Raw genomic sequence first — 19,251 nt, forward strand, 5'->3', positions numbered from 1 at the left:
TGGGGATGTTACAAGGCTTAGAAGTTTAGAAGCAAATTTTGAAATTTTTCAGAAATCTTCAAAATCCCACTTTTTATGGACCAGTTCAGGTTTGAAGTCATATTGTGAGGCTTAGATAATAGAAACCTCTCAAAAATGACCCCAACTAAGAAACTACACCCCTCAAGGTATTCAAAACTGATTTTACATACGTCGTTAACCCTTTAGGTGTTGCACAAGAGTTATTGGCAAATGGGGAAGAAATTTGAGAATTTAATTTTTTTGTCTAATTTTCCATTTTAACCCATTTTTTCCACTAACAAAGCAAGGGTTAACAGCCAAACAAGACTGTATCTTTATTGCCCTGACTCTGCCGTTTACAGAAACACCCAATATGTGGCCGTAAACTACTGTACGGCCACACAGCGGGGCGTAGAGTGAAAGGTGCGCCGTATGGTTTTTGGAAGGCTGATTTTTATGGACTGGTTTATTTACACCATGTCCCATTTGAAGCCCCCTGATGCACCCCTAGAGCAGAAACTCCCTAAAAGTGACCCCATCTAAGAAAGTACACCCCTCAAGGTATTCAAAACTGATTTTACATACGTCGTTAACCCTTTAAGCGTTGCGCAAGAGTTATTGACAAATGGGGATGAAATTTGAGAATTAGATTTTTTTGTCTAATTTTCCATTTTAACCCATTTTTTCCACTAACAAAGCAAGGGTTAACAGCCAATCAAGACTGTATCTTTATTGCCCTGACTCTGCCGTTTACAGAAACACCCAATATGTGGCCGTAAACTACTGTACGGCCACACAGCGGGGCGTAGAGTGAAAGGTGCGCCGTTTGGTTTTTGGAGGGCTGATTTTTATGGACCGGTTTATTTACACCATGTCCTGTTTCAACCCCCCTGATGCACCCCTGGAGTAGAAACTCCCTAAAAGTGACCCCATCTAAGAAAGTACACCCCTCAAGGTATTCAAAACTGATTTTACATACGTCGTTAACCCTTTAGGTGTTGCGCAAGAGTTATTGACAAATGGGGATGAAATTTGAGAATTAGATTTTTTTGTCTAATTTTCCATTTTAACCCATTTTTTCCACTAACAAAGCAAGGGTTAACAGCCAAACAAGACTGTATCTCTATTGCCCTGACTCTGCCGTTTACAGAAACACCCAATATGTGGCCGTAAACTACTGTACGGCCACACAGCGGGGCGTAGAGTGAAAGGTGCGCCGTTTGGTTTTTGGAGGGCTGATTTTTATGGACCGGTTTATTTACACCGTGTCCTGTTTCAACCCCCCTGATGCACCCCTGGAGTGGAAACTCCCTAAAAGTGACCCCATTTTGGAAACTATGGGATAAGGTGGCATTATTTGGGGGACTATTTTTAAGGTACATATGATTTTTGGTTGCTCTATATTACATTTTTGTGAGGCAAGGTTACCAAAAATTGAGATTCTGAAATTTCATCTCCATTTGCCATTAACTGTTGAGGAACACCTAAAGGGTTAATAAAGTTTGTATAATCAGTTTTGAATACCTTGAGGGGTGTAGTTTCTTAGATGGGGTCACTTTTAGGGAGTTTTTACTCTAGGGGGGCATCAGGGGGGCTTCAAAAGGGACATGGTGTCAATAAAAAAGGCCATCAAAATCGGCCTTCCAGAAACCATGTCGGTCCTTTCCTTTTGCGGCCTCCCTTTTACTGATACAGCAGTTTACGACCACAAATATGGCATTTCTGTAAACTGCAGTATCAGGGTAATAAATATTAACTTTTGTTTGGTTGTTAACCCTTGTTTTGTTACCAAAAAAAACGGATTGAAATGAAAAAGTGCCAAAAATTTAGTTTTTGGCACCGTTTTCATTTTTTTTTTTTAACCGTGTTAATCTGGGGGGTTAGGTCATGGGATATTTTTATAGAGGAGATTCTTACAGACGCGGCGATACCTAATAAGTCTACTTTTTTTTATAATTATTTAGGTTTTTGACTATATTATCCTTTTTGATACCCAAACATTTTTTTGGTATCTCTAAAGTCTAGGTGTCATATTTTATATTTTTTTTATCTGATTATCTTATGTGGGGGCTCATTTTTTGCGGGACGAGCGGACGGTTTTTCTGGCACTATTTTGGGGGCTATATGACTTTTTGATCGCTTGCTATTAAATTTTTTGTTATGTTTGGTGACAAAAAAAAATCTTTTTTTGCACTTTTTTTTTTTTTTTTTGGACCGTGTTAATCTGGGGGGGTTGGATCATGGGGTATTTTTATAGAGGAGATTATTACCGACGCGGCGATACCTAATATGTATACTTTTAATAAATTATTTTAGTTTTTTTGGGTGTCTCAAGTCTGAGAACCATTTTTTTTTTTATCCCATGTCAGTCCTAAATTGGGATATAAATTTAGTACTCCATGGAAGTGTGATACTCCCTGAAGCAACCAATAATGCAGAGGCCCGGATGATCGGGGCACGTGTCACATTGAGTTGTGGTGTCCTTCCGTATCCCCCTCCTGTGACACACTCTGCACCTTTTTTGGGTTCGTCCCTTCTTTCCAGTATGGGGGACCACACCTGGAAAGTGTTGGCCAGGGACGATCCGGGCGCCTACAGTTCCCGAGGTACTCCGGCCTGCTCTTTCCCGGTCCGAAAAGATCAGGGCCTTGAGGACTGCCTCATAGAACTGGAGGAATGTCCCTGTGCTGCCAGCACTTCGGGATAGTACAAAAGAGTTGTACATGGCAACCTGCACCAAGTAGACCGCAACTTTTTTGTACCATGCCCGGGTTTTGCGCATGGCATTATATGGCTTGAGGACTTGATCAGAGAGATCAACTCCTCCCATATACCGATTGTAGGCGACGATACAATCGGGCTTGAGGACCGTTGCCGCGGTACCTCGCACAGGGACAGGGGTGATGCCGTTACCATGAATTGTGGACAGCATAAGGACATCCCTCTTGTCCTTATACCTGACCAGCAACAGGTTTCCAGTGGTAAGGGCACGGGTCTCACCCCTGGGGATAGGTACCTGGAGGGGGAGGGCAGGGAGGCCGCGTTGATTTTTCCGCACGGTCCCACAAGCGAACGTGGATCTGGCGGCAAGGGACTGGAACAAGGGGATACTGGTATAAAAGTTATCCACGTAAAGGTGGTAACCCTTATCCAGCAGTGGGAACATAAGGTCCCACACAAGTTTCCCGGTAACACCCAGAGTGGGGGGACATTCTGGGGGTTGAATCCGGGAATCTCGCCCCTCGTATATACGAAATTTGTAAGTGTACCCTGAGGTACTCTCACAAATTTTGTATAGCTTCACGCCATACCTCGCTCGCTTGGTGGGCACATACTGGCGGAAAATGAGTCTCCCCTTGAACGCAATGAGAGACTCATCAACCGCGACCTCTCTTCCAGGTACATAGGCCTCCATGAATTTGGCCCCAAAGTGATCGATGACCGGCCGTATCTTGTACAGACGGTCATGGGCAGGATCACCTCGGGGGGGACATGCTGCATTATCGGAATAATGCAGACATTTCCGGATGGCCTCAAACCGGGAGCGTGTCATGGCCGTACTGTAAAGTGGGGTCTGGTATAGGACGTCCCCACTCCAGTACAGCCTGACACTGGGTTTCTTGACCAGGCCCATATGCAGCACGAGGCCCCAAAATGTCCTCATTTCGGCTGCACTGACCGGCGTCCAGCCACCGGGCCTGGCCAAAAAGGAGCCCGGGTGTTGAGCGACGAACTGTTGGGCGTACAAATTCGTCTGCTCCACCATCAGATTTACCAGTGGGTCACTGAAAAAATGACGAAAAAAGTCATATTCAGTGTAGCCCACTGTGGAAATCTGGATTCCTGATTGGCCTACAAAATCAGGAATCACGGGCTCGTATCGCTCTGGGCTACACCAGACAAATTCACCGGCAGGGTGCTCCGGTGGATTTAACTGGTGGGCCGGGAAACCAGTACGAGCCCCAGAGCTGCTCGTACTAGGCTGGGCCACAGGGTCCCTAACATGGCGGTCCCCTTGCTCCGCCAGGCGGCGTCTCCGCCGCCTTGGGGGCTCATCATCATCGCTAGATGATGAGGAGGATGCGGATGACAACAGGAATGTGGGGTCATCCTCATCCTCACTGGGACTCTCGGATTCGGAGGCAAGCTGGGCGTATGCCTCCTCGGCCGAGAACGTCCGGCGGGCCATAGGGGAGTGTGTGTCTGCGTGTATATGTGCGTGTGTGTAACTCTCTTTATTTTGTGTGCGTGTGTGTGGGGGCACGGGTGTTCACGAACTCACCCTAAAACTAACAAAAAAAAAAAAAACTGACTAAAAAAAAGGCCAAAAAATGTGGAAAAAAAAATTCAAAACCGCTGATCAACCGTCCGAAGTTGATCAGCGGTGGGGTGTGCGATGCGCTAACAGTGGCCGGACACTAAGAGTGCCGGCCACAGTCAGCGTACACAAAAAAAATAAAAAAAATCCTGCACCCCAAAAAAGTGGGGGAAGGGGGGGCAGGGGGGGGGGGCAAGTGGCAGCACCCCTTGGGGGTCTAGGGTCACACAGCTGTGCTGTGGACCCCAGACACCCTAACTAGGGTGATGCAATGAAAAGTAAAAAAAACTAACTTTCCCTTTTTTTCCCTGCCTAACCCAAACTTTCCCTAGCTGTCCCTATGTACCTGATGGGGGGGTGCTGGTGGCAGAGATCGGGTCCTGGGGGCACAGATCGGGTGCAGGCAGCGGTGCAGCGGTGGCAGCAGACACGTGCAGGCAGCTCCTCTCTCCTCCGGCTCCGGAACACAAAAGGAGGAGGAGAGGAGCGCCTGCCTCTTTTGAATCTGCCGCCGGACCGCCCACTGACCAATCAGAAAGCGATCCTGAGTGGTGATGTCACCATCACCACTCAGGATCGCTGGATGGTGATTGGTGGAGTGAAATCACACCACCATCACCATCCTGTTCCGGGTTATCGGGTCTTCAGAGACCCGAATAACCCGGAAACGCAGAAAACCGCAGGTCTGAATTGACCTGCGGTTTTCTGCGATCGCCGACATGGGGGGGTCACAGGACCCCCCGGCGCATTTGCCCCAGGTGCCTGCTCAATGATTTGAGCAGGCACCGGGTTCCGATCACCGCCCGCCGAGCGGCGGTGATCGGAACCATTCATGACGTACCGGTACGTCATGTGTCCTTAAGTACCAGGACATCATGACGTACCGGTACGTCATGTGTCCTTAAGAGGTTGAAGGGAATCACTGGCCCAGTATGGCATGTACATTAAAGGGATTCACTGCCCCAGTATGGCATGTATATTAAAGGGATTCACTGGCCCAGTATGGCATGTATATTAAAGGGATTCACTGGCCCAGTATGGCATGTAAATTAAAGGGATTCACTGGCCCAGTATGGCATGTATATTAAAGGGATTCACTGGCCCAGTATGGCATGTATATTAAAGGGATTCACTGCCCCAGTATGGCATGTACATTAAAGGGATTCACTTAAATATGGTTTTGATTTAAAATTACTTTTTGTATCAGGACAAGTAGATTGTCATGAGGGACAAGTAGATTGAGACCCCGCTTTAGTCCTTTGACAAGTAGTTTTTTTTTTAAATTTCCACACCCCACATTACAAAAGTTGATAATAATAAAGTGCAAATAATGAATAAAATCCATAAATGACACCAATATAAGTCAGCTGCTGTGTATCATGGTAATTAAAATAAAAGCAGGAGGAGCAAAGGATAAGATCAGTAACATACCACATAGAACCATCGTACATCCACATGCGGTCAATGGCCACCATTCACAGTAACACCAGCAACCCTGCCCCTGTACGTGGTACCTCCACCACTGTCCCCAAACCGGACTGCATTCTGGACTATAATAGGCACATGGGCGGGGTTGATCTTTCATATCAAGTTCTAAAGCCTACAGTGCCACACGAAAAACAAGAGTGTGGTACAAAAAACTGGCCGTGCACATTGTACAGATGGCGCTGTACAATGTGTAAGTGCTATTTAGCGCTAGAAGCCAGATAAGAACATTCCTACAATTTCAAGAGGTGGTGATATAGGCCATAATTCTTCCAAACCAAGCAATGGAGGGCCCCAGTACTTCTGCAAGTTACAGTGCCTGAGTTGTACCAGGGCAACATTTCCCTGGTGAAGTCCCCCAAACAGCAAGGAAGGGAAGGCCCCCAAAAAAATGCACGGTGTGTTGCAAAAGGGGGATAAGGAAAGACACCATTTACCATTTTGAAACCTGCCCTGAAAAACTTGACCTGTGCATCAAAGATTGTTTTAGAAACTACCACACCTTATATCTCAGATTTAGTCTGCATAGCTTACATCTACTTTTCACCAACCACTACATATTCATTTACGTGAAACACCTGTTAGGTCAAAAGTGCCCCTTCCACCACTTAAAATGTTTGTACGGGGTTGCCCTTTCCAATTTGGGGTCACTTCTTGGGGTTTTTAATTTCTGAAGACCTTAGAAATGTTTTAACATTTCTGCCAATTCAGGCCTACAAAAAACATATTTTGCACTTTGCCTCTAGAGCACTGCTGTGTAGCCATACTGCAGGCTACAAGCACATATGAGGTGTTTCTTAAATGGGGATAAAATGGGGAACATATACTGTGGTGCATTTTCTCCTTTAACCCCTTGTGAATGTGAAAAATTGGGGTCTGCTAGTAATTTTTCATTTTTACAAATGTGTGCTTTGAAATCCTTTCTCTAGTATTTCTGCCTTCTGTGAGTCACCTTTGAAAAGTACAGTTCTGTGCTCCAGTGAACGAGGCAGACATAGCAGAGATAAAGAGGGTTCAGAGAAGGGCAACTAAGGTAATAACTGGAATGGGTGGACTATAGTACCCAGAAAGATTATCCAAATTAGGGTTATTCACTTCAGAAAAAAGACAACTAAGGGAAGATCTAATAACCATGTATAAATATATCAGAAGTCAGTACACAGATCTCTCCCATCATCTATTCATTCCCTGGACTGAGACTGTGACAAGGGGAAAGAAGGTTTCTACACAAACATAGTATACTTTACTGTAAGAGCAGTGAGACTATGGAACCCGTTGCCAGAGGAGATGCTGAATTCACTAAAAGAGTTCTGGATGTATTTTTGGAGAATAATAATATTATAGGTTACAGTTATTAGATTTCTGGAGAATGATCATTGATTCAAGGAGTAATTCTGATTGCCTGATTGGAGTCAGGACAGAATTTTTTACCCTAAAATAAGGAAAAAGTGGGTGTGTCTTATAGTTTGAAGGCTATTTTTTTTCTATTTTCCTCCTCCAAATCCTAGGTGCATCTTTTAGTTCGAAAAATAGCGTAACAACTATTAAGAAATGAAAATCTAGAAAATCTAGAAAAAACTGTAGCAATTCTGCAGTAATCACAGGAATAAACTTCAATTTGATGGATAGACCATTACAATAGCCTAATTTTTCTATTTTCAGTATATCAATTTGAAGAACTGACAGTTTAATACATCTCTTTGACATGTACCATTGTAGCAAAATAATAACCTAACCTGTCAGTGGTTTTAATGTTAAAGGGAACCTGTTACTTCTACCATGCTGTCTTTGCTGAGGGTTGAAAAGCATATTTACAGACCCCCTGATTTTAGCAGGCAGTCACTTCTAGCTAGCATTCAGTACTTTTGCAGTACTGACAGGCCAAACTTCACAGTACGTCAGCACTGCAAGGGAGAGGAGTTTGATGAGAATGACAGGTTTGTTTCCTCTTACTCGTAGGAAATGAGGACAGCATAGTAGAGGTGACAGGTTCACTATAAACCTGATCAGTATACATATGAGTCTCTTTTTACACACCGATTTACATTTATATTAAATGAATTAATTCTAATTTAATTATATGCTCTATACTAGTCGTTCTCCATAAGGAGACATAATGTAGTACTCCCCAGATCCCCAACAGAAACCTTTCACCCAGTGAAGCCAGTACTCAATGGGGAAGAGTATCCAGGTATTATTTCTGCTTAATTGCTTATGCAAGTAAGATTATACATCTTAATTGCATGAGCTCCTAAAGCTCCCCTTGTGGCAGGTAGAGGCGGCTATAATTTTATGTAGCTCTGTAAGAAGAACACCTATCCTACCCTGACAAAGATTAATCAGAACTCTGCAACCTATCTAAAAACAAAACAATACATATAGCATACAAAAAGAAAATAAAGTGCAGTTCACTGCAAATCTTAGTTAAAGTGTGACTTCATAAAAAAAAAAAACTATTTCAGCATGTTACTGCTGCTACGGCATTATACTTAAAGCAATCTTTAGTTTCTTCACTTACAACTGTTTTACTTGAGTCTTTCCCTTAGTTACAGCTGTTTTAACCCCTACAATATGAGGATGGCTCCTCTGCCAGTTCTCGTGATGCCAAAACTGCCTTCCCTCACTTCACATACACACTTGCTGTAGCCAGCAGCTTCCTGCCAGCCAATCAGATTGGATTACTGAGATACACAGTCTGAAGCCTAATGCTGGCATGCAATGCCCCTCTGTCTTCTGCTTACACTACAGTGAAGACAGACAAGTCATAGCAACAGTCTTTTAAGGGAACAGTGGAAAGGGACAGGGGAAATTAATGAAAGCTGTTATTATAAGGTAATTACAGATCTTTTGACAATTATTGACAGGTATACATGCCTAGCCCTAATAAACTATTATATAAAAAAATAATAATATGACAGTTACCCTTTAACAAAGTTATTATAACTTTCCTATTTAACATTGTAGAAAACATACCTTACTGTCTATTTCACTGCTTCCTAGTGCATACTGAATGACATAGAGCAAAGCATCAGTCAGTCCATCACACTCTCTCATTCTTCTGCGTGCCTCCTCTCCAGCAGAGCTCACATTCCTGCAAAAACAATTAAAAGACAATAAAGAACAATACAACTGAAAGTGTATCTATACTTTTTAATTTTTCATATTTCAAGAGAGACCAGATATCGCTGCAACTACTAAGAGATTTATCTCACCCCAGACCTGGATTATGAGATGAAATATTGTCCAGCTCTGGAGTGAGAAAATCAAATCACTGAATGACTGCCACTGCAACTATATCTGGTCTTTGTCTGCAGTAAAATGATTTATCTCGTGTATGGACTTCTGTGTACTGATTTGATCAGTCAGTTCAGAGACAGTAAACAGGGCATGGGTAGAGAAATAAATGCAGCAATGCTTAGTTGGCATGGCCTGGGAACAAACTCTGTGCCCCCACTGGACCTGAACCGGCCTCTTTCATTTTCTGTTCCTTCTGCTTGGGAAACATTACATGCTGCCGGCTTGGCTCTGCTTTTCAGTGAGGAAGAGCTTCTAGAGGACAGTCAGCAGCTACTGCCCAGTGAAGATGTGGAGGAGAGACCAGATGCTTCCTCCGGTAGGCAGGTAAGTAGTGATGATGAGAGTCGCGTGGAAGCTGGTGTTGCAAGCGAAAAGGCACATGGTCCTGAGACTGGTGAGGATGACAACAGTGACGTGCAGGCACTAGTGAATGATGATGTAGCTGATCACACGTCAGAGGTGGGTAAAGAGGGGGCTTCGTCAGGTGAAAAGGGTGGCAGCTTGTGCGTTAGCAACGGCTGAGCCAGCAAGGGGGCAGCTGGGTGAGGTCTGGAGCCAAATGTTCCCAGGCTAGACCTACGCAGGATCCTACCTGTCTGGAAAGAACTAGAGGTGCACGGGTTCATGGTGGCAGCACGCAATAAGCATGGAGTGGTGGTGGTGGGGGAAAATGCCATACTTGCCGGTGTGTACATTTTTCATAAAGCCGCTGGAGGAAGTCAGTGTGTAAAATCTTCTGTGGGCAGAAGATGAAGTATGGCCAGGGTGCTAAACATGCAGCGTTTCCATAAAGTGGCCTGGGAAAACCGTGGTGCTAATGTAGTGGTACAGCCTGACTCAGCAACCGCTGCATCACCCAGTGGCCCGTACCCCTTCTGGAGTAGTCAAGGCTCCACCACCTCAGCAGAGAGGAGCTGTGTTTCCTTCCCATCATCTACTGGTCCTGATGTTCCTGCTCCTCCTTTTCCTCGTCACTCGTTTTGTCAGCAATTGATCACCGAGGCAATTGCAAAAAGAGAACAGTATGCAGTATCCCTTTGAATCCAGGGGAAGCAAAACAGGCTAGTTTTGAAAGCTCTATTTATATAATCAGGAATATAACGTGAGTTTGCGCGTCACGTATTTGATTTAAGTGTGTGTTTGTATAAGTGTGCGACCTTAGATTAAGTGACTTCAGATTCAGGGACTTCAGTGGGGGACTGCAGTAAATCAGTTTCTTATTACTGCACTATATTTTATTTTTCTCTTTGGCTAAATCCCCATCTAGTATGTGTTCCATAATTGATAGCGCAGTCCAGTGCACATCTTGTCTGATGTATGCAGTCTTGGAACAGACGTTTTGGGTGCATATATTTGTTCAAAATGCGAGCAAATTTCCCGTTTCGAATCCCAATTTGAGTATCTAAACGGGCGACTTTAAACACTGAGAGGAGTTGACAATTTGGATAGGAGTTTGCTGCTCACTGAGCAAGCACTCTATGGGATAGATGAGGAGAGGGTGAAAGCAAAGAGGCTGAAAGTAAGGTAGCTAGCTGGGTAACAGAAAGCAGGGTAAAGGGAAGAGTGCCAGGGAAGCTAGCACTGATCTGTCACACCCCAACAAGTTTGCACGGTTGGCAGATGAGGGGGATGTCGGTTCAGAGACAGCACTGCTGAAGCCGGACACTTCCTCTGCCAGTCAGGGGAATATCAGCTCCAGTAAGCAGGGGACAAGGAGAGCAGGGCAGGCTGGACAGGTGCTGGTAGTGGGAGACTATTAATAGGGGTACAGAAAGGGCAGTCTGTCACAAAGACCGTGATCACCGAACAGTGTGTTGTTTTCCTGGCGCTAGAGTTCGACACATCGCGGATCGGGTTGACAGATTACTGGGAGGGGCTGGAGAAGATCCAGCGGTCATGGTCCATATCGGAACCAATGACAAAGTTAGAGGAAGGTGGAGAGTCCTTAAAAAAGATTTTAGGGATTTAGGTCAAAAGCTTAGAGCAAGGACCACAAAGGTAGTGTTTTCCGAAATACCGCCTGTACCACGGGCCACACAAGAAAGGCAGCGGGAGATTAGGGAGGTTAATAAGTGGCTCAAGAACTGGTGTAGGAAGGAGGAGTTTGAGTTCCTGGAGAACTGGGCCAACTTCTCTCTCGGCTACAGGCTCTATCGCAAGGATGGGCTGCACCTCAATGGGGAAGGGGCAGCTGTGTTGGGGGAGAAGATGGCTAGAAGGTTGGATGAGTGTTTAAACTAGGGACTGGGGGAGGGTAATTACGTTATAGGAAGGGAAAATAGTGCAGATAGAGACTGGGGGCAAGGTAGTGGGACTGGGGAGGAATGGAAGGAGGGACTAGAACAGTTCAGAAGGAAAGGTATAGAGTAAAAAATATACATAAACCTCCTAATTGTTTGTATACTAATGCCAGAAGCCTGACAAATACATCTGGGGAACTGGAATTAGTGATGTGTGAGGAGGACTATGACATAGTGAGTATAACTGAGACATGGATGTTAAATATGACTGGGCAGTCAAGGGACAAGGTTACAGTCTGTTTAGAAAGGATTGTCAAAACCAAATAGGGGGAGGGGTCTGCCTTTATGTAAAGTCCTGTCTAAAGCCCACAGTCCAAGAAGATATAAGTGAGGGACATGAACATGTGGAGTCACTGTGGGTTGAAATACATGGAGGCAAAAATACAAAAATAATAATAAATTACTAATAGGAGTTTATTATAAACCACCTAATATACCAGAGTCCACAGAAAATCTACTACTAAATGAGATATATGATGCAGCAGATCATAATGAGGTCGTTATTATGGGGGACTTCAACTACCCAGATATAGCTTGGGAAACTGAAAGCTGTACATCTCATAAAGGAAACAGGTTTTTGGCAATAACCAAAGACAATTACCTTACCCAACTGGTTCAGGACCCGACTAGAGGAACGGCCATACTGGACTTAGTATTAACCAATAGACCTGACAGAACAACAGATGTGCAGGTCGGGGGACACCTGGGAAATAGTGACCATAAAGTAATAACCTTCAAATTATCCTTCAAACAAGCGGTTCTACAGGGAGGAACAAAAATAACAAACTTCAAAAAAGCTAAATTTAGCTAACTAAGAGAGGCCTAACTAACTGGGACAAAGTCCTCAAAAATAAAGATACCGCCACAAAATGGGATATTTTTAAAAGCATCCTGAAATCTAATTGTGAGAGGTACATACCTTATAGGAATAAAGAGTTAAAGAACAAGAAGAAACCAATGTTGTTAAATAGAACTGTAAAGAAAGCAACAAATGACAAAAAAAAAAGCATTTAAATCACTAAAACAGGAGGGTAGTGAGGAAACACTGAAAAACTATAAAGGAAAAAAATTAAATATGTAAAAAAACAAATAAAAGCTGCCAAACTAGAGACCGAGAGATTAATTGCCAAAGAGAGCAAAACTAACCCTAAAATGTTTTTCAATTATATAAATGGTAAAAAGTATAAATCTGAAGGTGTCGGCCCCCTATAGAGCAATGAGGGTGAAGTTGCAGAGAGCGACGAGGAGAAAGCAAAGCTATTCAATATTTCTTCTCCACTGTATTCACTGAGGAAAATAAACTGTCAGATCAAATGCAGAATGTAAAAGTAAATTCCCTATTAAAAGTGACCTGTCTATCCCAGGAAGAAGTACAACAGCGACTTAAAAAGATTAAAATAGAAAAATTGCCAGGAACAGATGGCATACACCCCTGTATCCTAAGAAAATTAAGTAATGTTATAGTGAGACACTTATTTATGATATTTACAGACTTTATACTGACAGGGAGTGTTCCACAGGATTGGCGCATAGCAAATGTGGTGCCAATATTCAAAAAGGGTGCAAAAACAGACCTCGGAAATTATAGGTCGGTAAGTTTAACATCTGTCATGGGTAAACTGTTTGAAGGTTTTCTAAGAGATGCTATTTTGGAGGATCTCAATGAAAACAAGCAAATAACATCATATCAGCATGCCTTCATGAGGGATCGGTCATGTCAAACTTATTTAATCAGTTTCTATGAGGAGGTAAGTTCTAGACTTGACAGCGGTGAATCAATGGATGTCGTATATCTGGACTTCTCCAAAGCATTTGACACTGTACCACATACAAAGTTAGTATATAAAATGAGAATGCTCGGATTGGGAGAAAACATCTGTATGTGGTTAAGTAACTGGCTCAATGATAGAAAACAGAGGGTGGTTATTAATGGTACACACTCAGATTGAGTCACTGTCACTAGTGGAGCACCTCAGGGGTCAGTATTTGGCCCTATTCTCTTCAATATATGTATTAATGATCTTGTAGAAGGCTTGCACAGTAAAATATACATTTTTGCAGATGACACTAAACTGTGTAAAGCAATTTACACTGAAGAGGACAATATACAGCTACAGATGGATCTGTATAGATTAGAGGCTTGGGCAGAGAAGTTGCAGATGAGGTTTAACACTGACAAATGTAAGGTTATGCACATGGTAAGGAATAATGCAAATCACCCGTACATACTAAATGGTAAAACACTTGGTAACACTGACATGGAAAAGGAACTAGGAATATAAATAAACAGCAAACTAAGCAGTAAAAACCAGTGTCAGGCAGCTGCTGCCAAGGCCAATTAGATCATGGGTTGCATCAAAAGGGGCATAGATGCCCGTGATGAGAACATAGTCCTACCACTTTACAAATCACTAGTCTGACAACACATGGAGTATTGTGTACAGTTCTGGGCTCCTGTGAACAGAGCAGACATAGCAGAGCTAAAGAGGGTTCAGAGAAGGTCAACTAAAGTAATAACTGGAATGGGGAAACTACAATACCATGAAAGATTATCAACATTAGGGTTAGTCTCTCTAAAAAAAAAAAAAAAACGACTGAGGGGAGATCTAATTAACATAGTAACATCGTACATAAGGCCGAAAAAAGACATTTGTCCATCCAGTTCGGCCTGTCATCCTGCAAGTTAATCCAGAGGAAGGCACTTTAGGGGAATAAAAAATTCCTTCCCGACTTCAATCAGGAAATCAGAATAACTCCCTGGATCAATGACCCCTCTCTAGTAGCTATAGCCTGTAATATTATTATGCTCCAGAAATACATCCAAGCCCCTCTTGAATTCCTTTATTGTACTCACCATCACCACCTCCTCAGACAGAGAGTTCCATAGTCTCACTGCTCTTACCGTAAAGAATACTCTTCTATGTTTGTGTACAAACCTTCTTTCCTCCATACGCAGAGGATGTCCCCTCATCACAATCACAGTCCTGGGGATAAATAGACGATGGAATAGATCTCTATACTGACCCCTGATATATTTATACATATTAATTAGATCTCCTCTCAGTCGTCTTTTTTCTAAAGTGAATAACCCTAATTTTGATAATCTTTCAGGGTACTGTAGTCGTCCCATTCAAGTTATTACTTTAGTTGCCCTCCTCTGGACCCTCTCCAGCTCTGCTATGTCTGCAATGTTTACAGGAGCCCAGAACTGTACACTGTTCTTCATGTGTGGTCTGACTAGCAATTTGTAAAGTGGTAGGACTATGTTCTTATCACGGGCATCTATGCCCCTTCTGATGCAACCCATTATCTTATTGCCCTTGGCAGCAGCTGCCTGACACTGGTTTTTGCTGCTTTGTTTGCTGTTTATTAAAATTCCTAGATCATTTTCCATGTCAGTGTTACCGAGGGTTTTACCATTTAGTATGTACGGGTGACTTGCATTATTCCTTCCCATGTGCATAACTTTACATTTGTCAGTGTTAAACCTCATCTGCCACTTATCTGCCCAAGCCTCCAATCTATCCAGATCCCTCTGTAGTAGTATACTGTCCTCTTCAGTGTTAATTACTTTAGACAGTTTAGTGTCATCTGTGAAAATGTATACTTTACTATGCAAGCCTTCTACAAGATCATTAATAAATATATTGAAGAGAATAGGTCCCAATACTGACCCCTGAAGTACCCCACTAGTGACAGTGACCCAATCTGAGTGTTTACCAATAATAACCACCCTCTGTTTTCTATCATTGAGCCAGTTACTTAACCACATACAGATGTTTTCTCCCAGTCCGAACATTCTCATTTTATATACTAACCTTTTATGTGGTACAGTGTCAAATGTTTTGGAGAAGTCCGGATATACGACATCCATTGATTCACCGCTGTCAAGTCTAGAACTTACCTCCTCATAGAAACTGATTTTTTTTTTTTTTTTTTTTTTTTTGCCTTCCTCTGGATCAACTTGCAGGGTAACAGGCCAAACTGGATGGACAAATTTCTTTTTTCGGCTTTATATATTATGTGACTATGTTACTATGCGTGCACTTATCCAGCGACGCAGAAGCTGAACATGCTCCTGGCCAAGTTGCAGGTACTACAGTCCCTCCCTTTCCAAGTGGTGGACCCTGCACCTTTGCCGAGCCAAGGTGGAGAGTCCCAAGCCGCCATTACTTCTCCAAAAAGGCCATATCAGCCCTGCACACGTATGTTGAACAGAAAGTGTGATAGTCCTCGAGCCTGTTGGTGCCTGCTAAAGTTCATGGCAGTGCTAAAGTATGGAGCTGTAAACATAGAAACATAGAATGTGTTGATAGATAAGAACCATTTGGCCCATCTGGTCTGCCCAATATACTGAATACCATGAATAGCCCTTAGCCCTATCTTATATGAAGGATGGCCTTATGCCTATCCCATGCATGCTTAAACTCCTTCACTGTATTTGCAGCTACCACTTCTGCAGGAAGGCTATTCCATGCATCCACTACTCTCTCAGTAATGTAATACTTCCTGATATTACTTTTAAACCTTTGTCCCTCTAATTTAAAGGGAACCTGTCACCTGGATTTTGGGTATAGAGCTGAGGACATGAGTTGCTAGATCGCCGCTAGCACATCCGCAATATCCAGTCCCCATAGCTCTGTGTGCTTTTATTGTGTAATAAAACTGATTTGATACATATGCAAATTAACCTGAGAGGAGTCCTGTCCCTGAGATGAGTCACGTACAGGACTCATCTCAGGTTAATTTGCATATGTATCAAATCGTTTTTTTTACACAATAAAAGCACACAGAGCTATGGGGACTGGGTATTGTGGATGTGCTAGCGGCCATCTAGCAGCCCATGTCCTCAGCTCTATACACAAAATCCCGGTGACAGGTTCCCTTTAAAACTATATCCCCTTGTAGCAGTTTTTCTTCTTTTAAATATTCTCTCTTTTACCTTGTTGATTCACTTTATGTATTTAAAAGTTTCTATCATATCCCCTCTGTCTTGTCTTTCTTCCAAGCTATACATGTTAAGGTCCTTTACTCTTTCCTGGTAAGTTTTATCCTGCAATCCATGTACTAGTTAGTAGCTCTTCTCTTAACTCTCTCCAAAGTATCAATATCCTTTTGGAGATATGGTCTCCAGTACTGCGCACAATACTCCAAATGAGGTCTCACTAGTGCTCTGTAGAGCAGCATGAGCACCTCCCTCTTTCTACTGGTAATGCCTCTCCCTATACACCCAATAATTATGCTAGCATTTCCTGCTGCTCTATGACATTGTCTGCCTACCTTTAAGTCTTCTGAAATAATTACCCCTAAATCCCTTTCCTCAGATACTGAGGTTAGGACTGTATCACCGATTTTATATTCTGCTCTTGGGTTTTTATGCCCCAGGTGCATTATCTTGCACTTATCAACATTAAATTTTAGTTGCCAGATTTTTTACCATTCCTCTAGTTTTCCTAAATCCTTTTTCCATTTGGATGTATCCCTCCAGGAACATCAACCCAGTTACAAATCTTTGTGTCATCAGCAAAAAGTAACAGCCCTTGCCGTCGAGGCCTTCTGCAATTTTGCTGATAAAGATATTAAACAATATGGGTCCCAGAACAGATCCATGAGGTACCCCACTGGTAACAAGACCATGGTCTGAATATACTCCATTGGCTACAACCCTCTGTTGTCTGTCCCTTAGCCACTGCCTAATCCATTCAACAGCATAGTCGAATGGAGTCACACCAGGGAGGAACTGCTGCACGTTCTTTAAGAGGAAATCAAATCCTGACTGTCTCCTTGCAAATTTAAAATTGGAACCATGGTCACAGACAACGGGAAGAACATTGTGTCTACACTGCGTCAAGGAAGGCTGAGCCATGGGTCCTGCATGGTGCACACCTTTAATCTGGTTGAAAAGCAGTTCCTGAAGTTTTCCACCCAACTGCAAGACATCCTGAAAATGGCTAGGAAACTGCATGCACTTCAGCCACTCATACACTGCAAAAGCACACCCTCCTTGAGCTGCAAAAGGCAGAAAAGCGTTCCCCAACATCGCATGATATGCAATGTTTCCACCCGTTGGAACTCCACCCTCCACATGTTGTACCGACTATATGAGCAGAGGAAAGCCAAAAACGATTTCTTGATTATGCAGACAGACAGGGGCACTCCCCTGTGTATCTCAATGTTAGCCAGTGACACCTGCCGTTTGCTCAGGTCCATTGAGGAAGCCACTTTATTTGTCAGTCGCTAGGACTACGGGATGAACAACGTAATTCCACTCCGTCACATCCTGGAGCAGATGCTGATAAAAACATAATGGATCCTTGTAGTGCCCTGGAGAAGGGGATACTTTGACATTTGGACATGTCATGGAACCATGAACCAGACGTACAACAAGAGATAAGTGGAAATAAGAAGGCTTTATTGAAAATCAAGCTGTAAGGCAAAAGTCCAAACGGATGGCTAAACCGAAGCAGGGTCTTGCGAAGCCAGAGGTCAGGAACCAGAAGGGTAGTCAGACGAAGCCTGGATCAGGAACCAGCAGGGTAGTCAGACGAAGCCTGGATCAGGAACCAGCAGGGTAATCAGACGAAGCCTGGATCAGGAACCAGCAGGGTAGTCAGACGAAGCCAGGATCAGGAACCAGAAGCAGCAGCAGTCTTAGAAGCATGTGAACACAGGAGGACCAAGCAAGGAACTGAAGCCACAGACCTCCTATATATATGAGCTAGGCATCCAGCTCCTCCCAGTGGGAAGGAGAAGCCGCAGGGTGGGAGGCTACAAGAAACCCAGAAACCAAGATGGCCGCCAGCACATGTCAAACGAAGGAGAACAGCAAGAAGGTAAGACCATGACAGTACCTCCCCCTCAAGGGCCCCTCCTCCGCGGAGTAAAGAACGGTTTCTGAGGGAAGCGTGCGTGGAAGGCTCGGAGCAAGGCAGGAGCATGGACATCTGCGGAGGGAACCCAGGAACGCTCCTCTGGACCATAACCACGCCAATGGACCAAAAACTGCACCCGACCGCGGACCAGGCGTGAGTCCAGGATATTGCTCACCTCATACTCCTCACGATTGCCCACTTGAACGGACGAGGCCGAGGAACCGAGGAAGTGAAACGATTACACACCAGTGGCTTCAACAGGGAGACATGAAACACGTTGGAGATCCGCATGCCAGGAGGAAGCGCAAGGGCATAGGCTACCGGGTTTACCCTGCGAAGCACTCGGAAGGGACCAACAAAGCGAGGCGCCAGCTTGGGAGTGGGCACACGAAGGTTGAGGTTGCGGGTGGACAACCATACGCGGTCTCCGACCTGGTAGGAAGGAGCGGGCGCTCGTCTGCGATCAGCCTGGAGTCTCTGGCGCTGCGCAGAGACCTCAAGGGACCTCTGGATCTGTACCCAAGAAGCACGTAGGACGGAAAGGTGATCCTCCACAGCCGGAATATCCTGGGGAGAGAATACCTCCGGTAACACGGCAGGTTGGAACCCATAATTGGCCATGAAGGGAGACGTCCCAGAGGAAGAGTTCACCGCCGTGTTCCTGGCAAACTCAGCCCAAGGCAGGAGGTCAACCCAATTGTCTTGGTGATCGGAGACATAGCAACGAAGGAATTGCTCCAAGGCCTGATTGGATCGTTCTGCGGCCCCATTGGACTGAGGGTGGTAGGCCGAGGAGAAAGAGAGATGAATCCCCAACTGGGAGCAAAAGGCGCGCCAGAACCTGGACACAAACTGACTCCCCCGATCCGACACAATTTCCTTGGGCAAACCGTGCAACCGGAAGACCTCCCTGGCAAAAATCGAGGCCAACTCTTGTGCAGAGGGTAACTTCTTGAGAGGAACACAGTGGCACATTTTG

General features: G+C 44.1%; 1 protein-coding gene across 1 annotated transcript in view; it reads right to left on the bottom strand.

Moving 5' to 3' along the window:
• Positions 1-19,251, bottom strand: part of CTNND2 (catenin delta 2) — a 1,220,390-nt gene that overhangs the window by 677,579 nt on the left and 523,560 nt on the right. Inside the window, exon 12 of the mRNA XM_044295464.1 lies at positions 8,777-8,894. Within this exon, the coding sequence (XP_044151399.1) occupies positions 8,777-8,894 (118 nt within the window). The remainder of the gene's footprint in view (positions 1-8,776; positions 8,895-19,251) is intronic.

The sequence above is a fragment of the Bufo gargarizans genome, chromosome 5 (assembly GCF_014858855.1).
Source record: "Bufo gargarizans isolate SCDJY-AF-19 chromosome 5, ASM1485885v1, whole genome shotgun sequence".
Classification (NCBI taxonomy): Eukaryota; Metazoa; Chordata; class Amphibia; order Anura; family Bufonidae; genus Bufo; species Bufo gargarizans.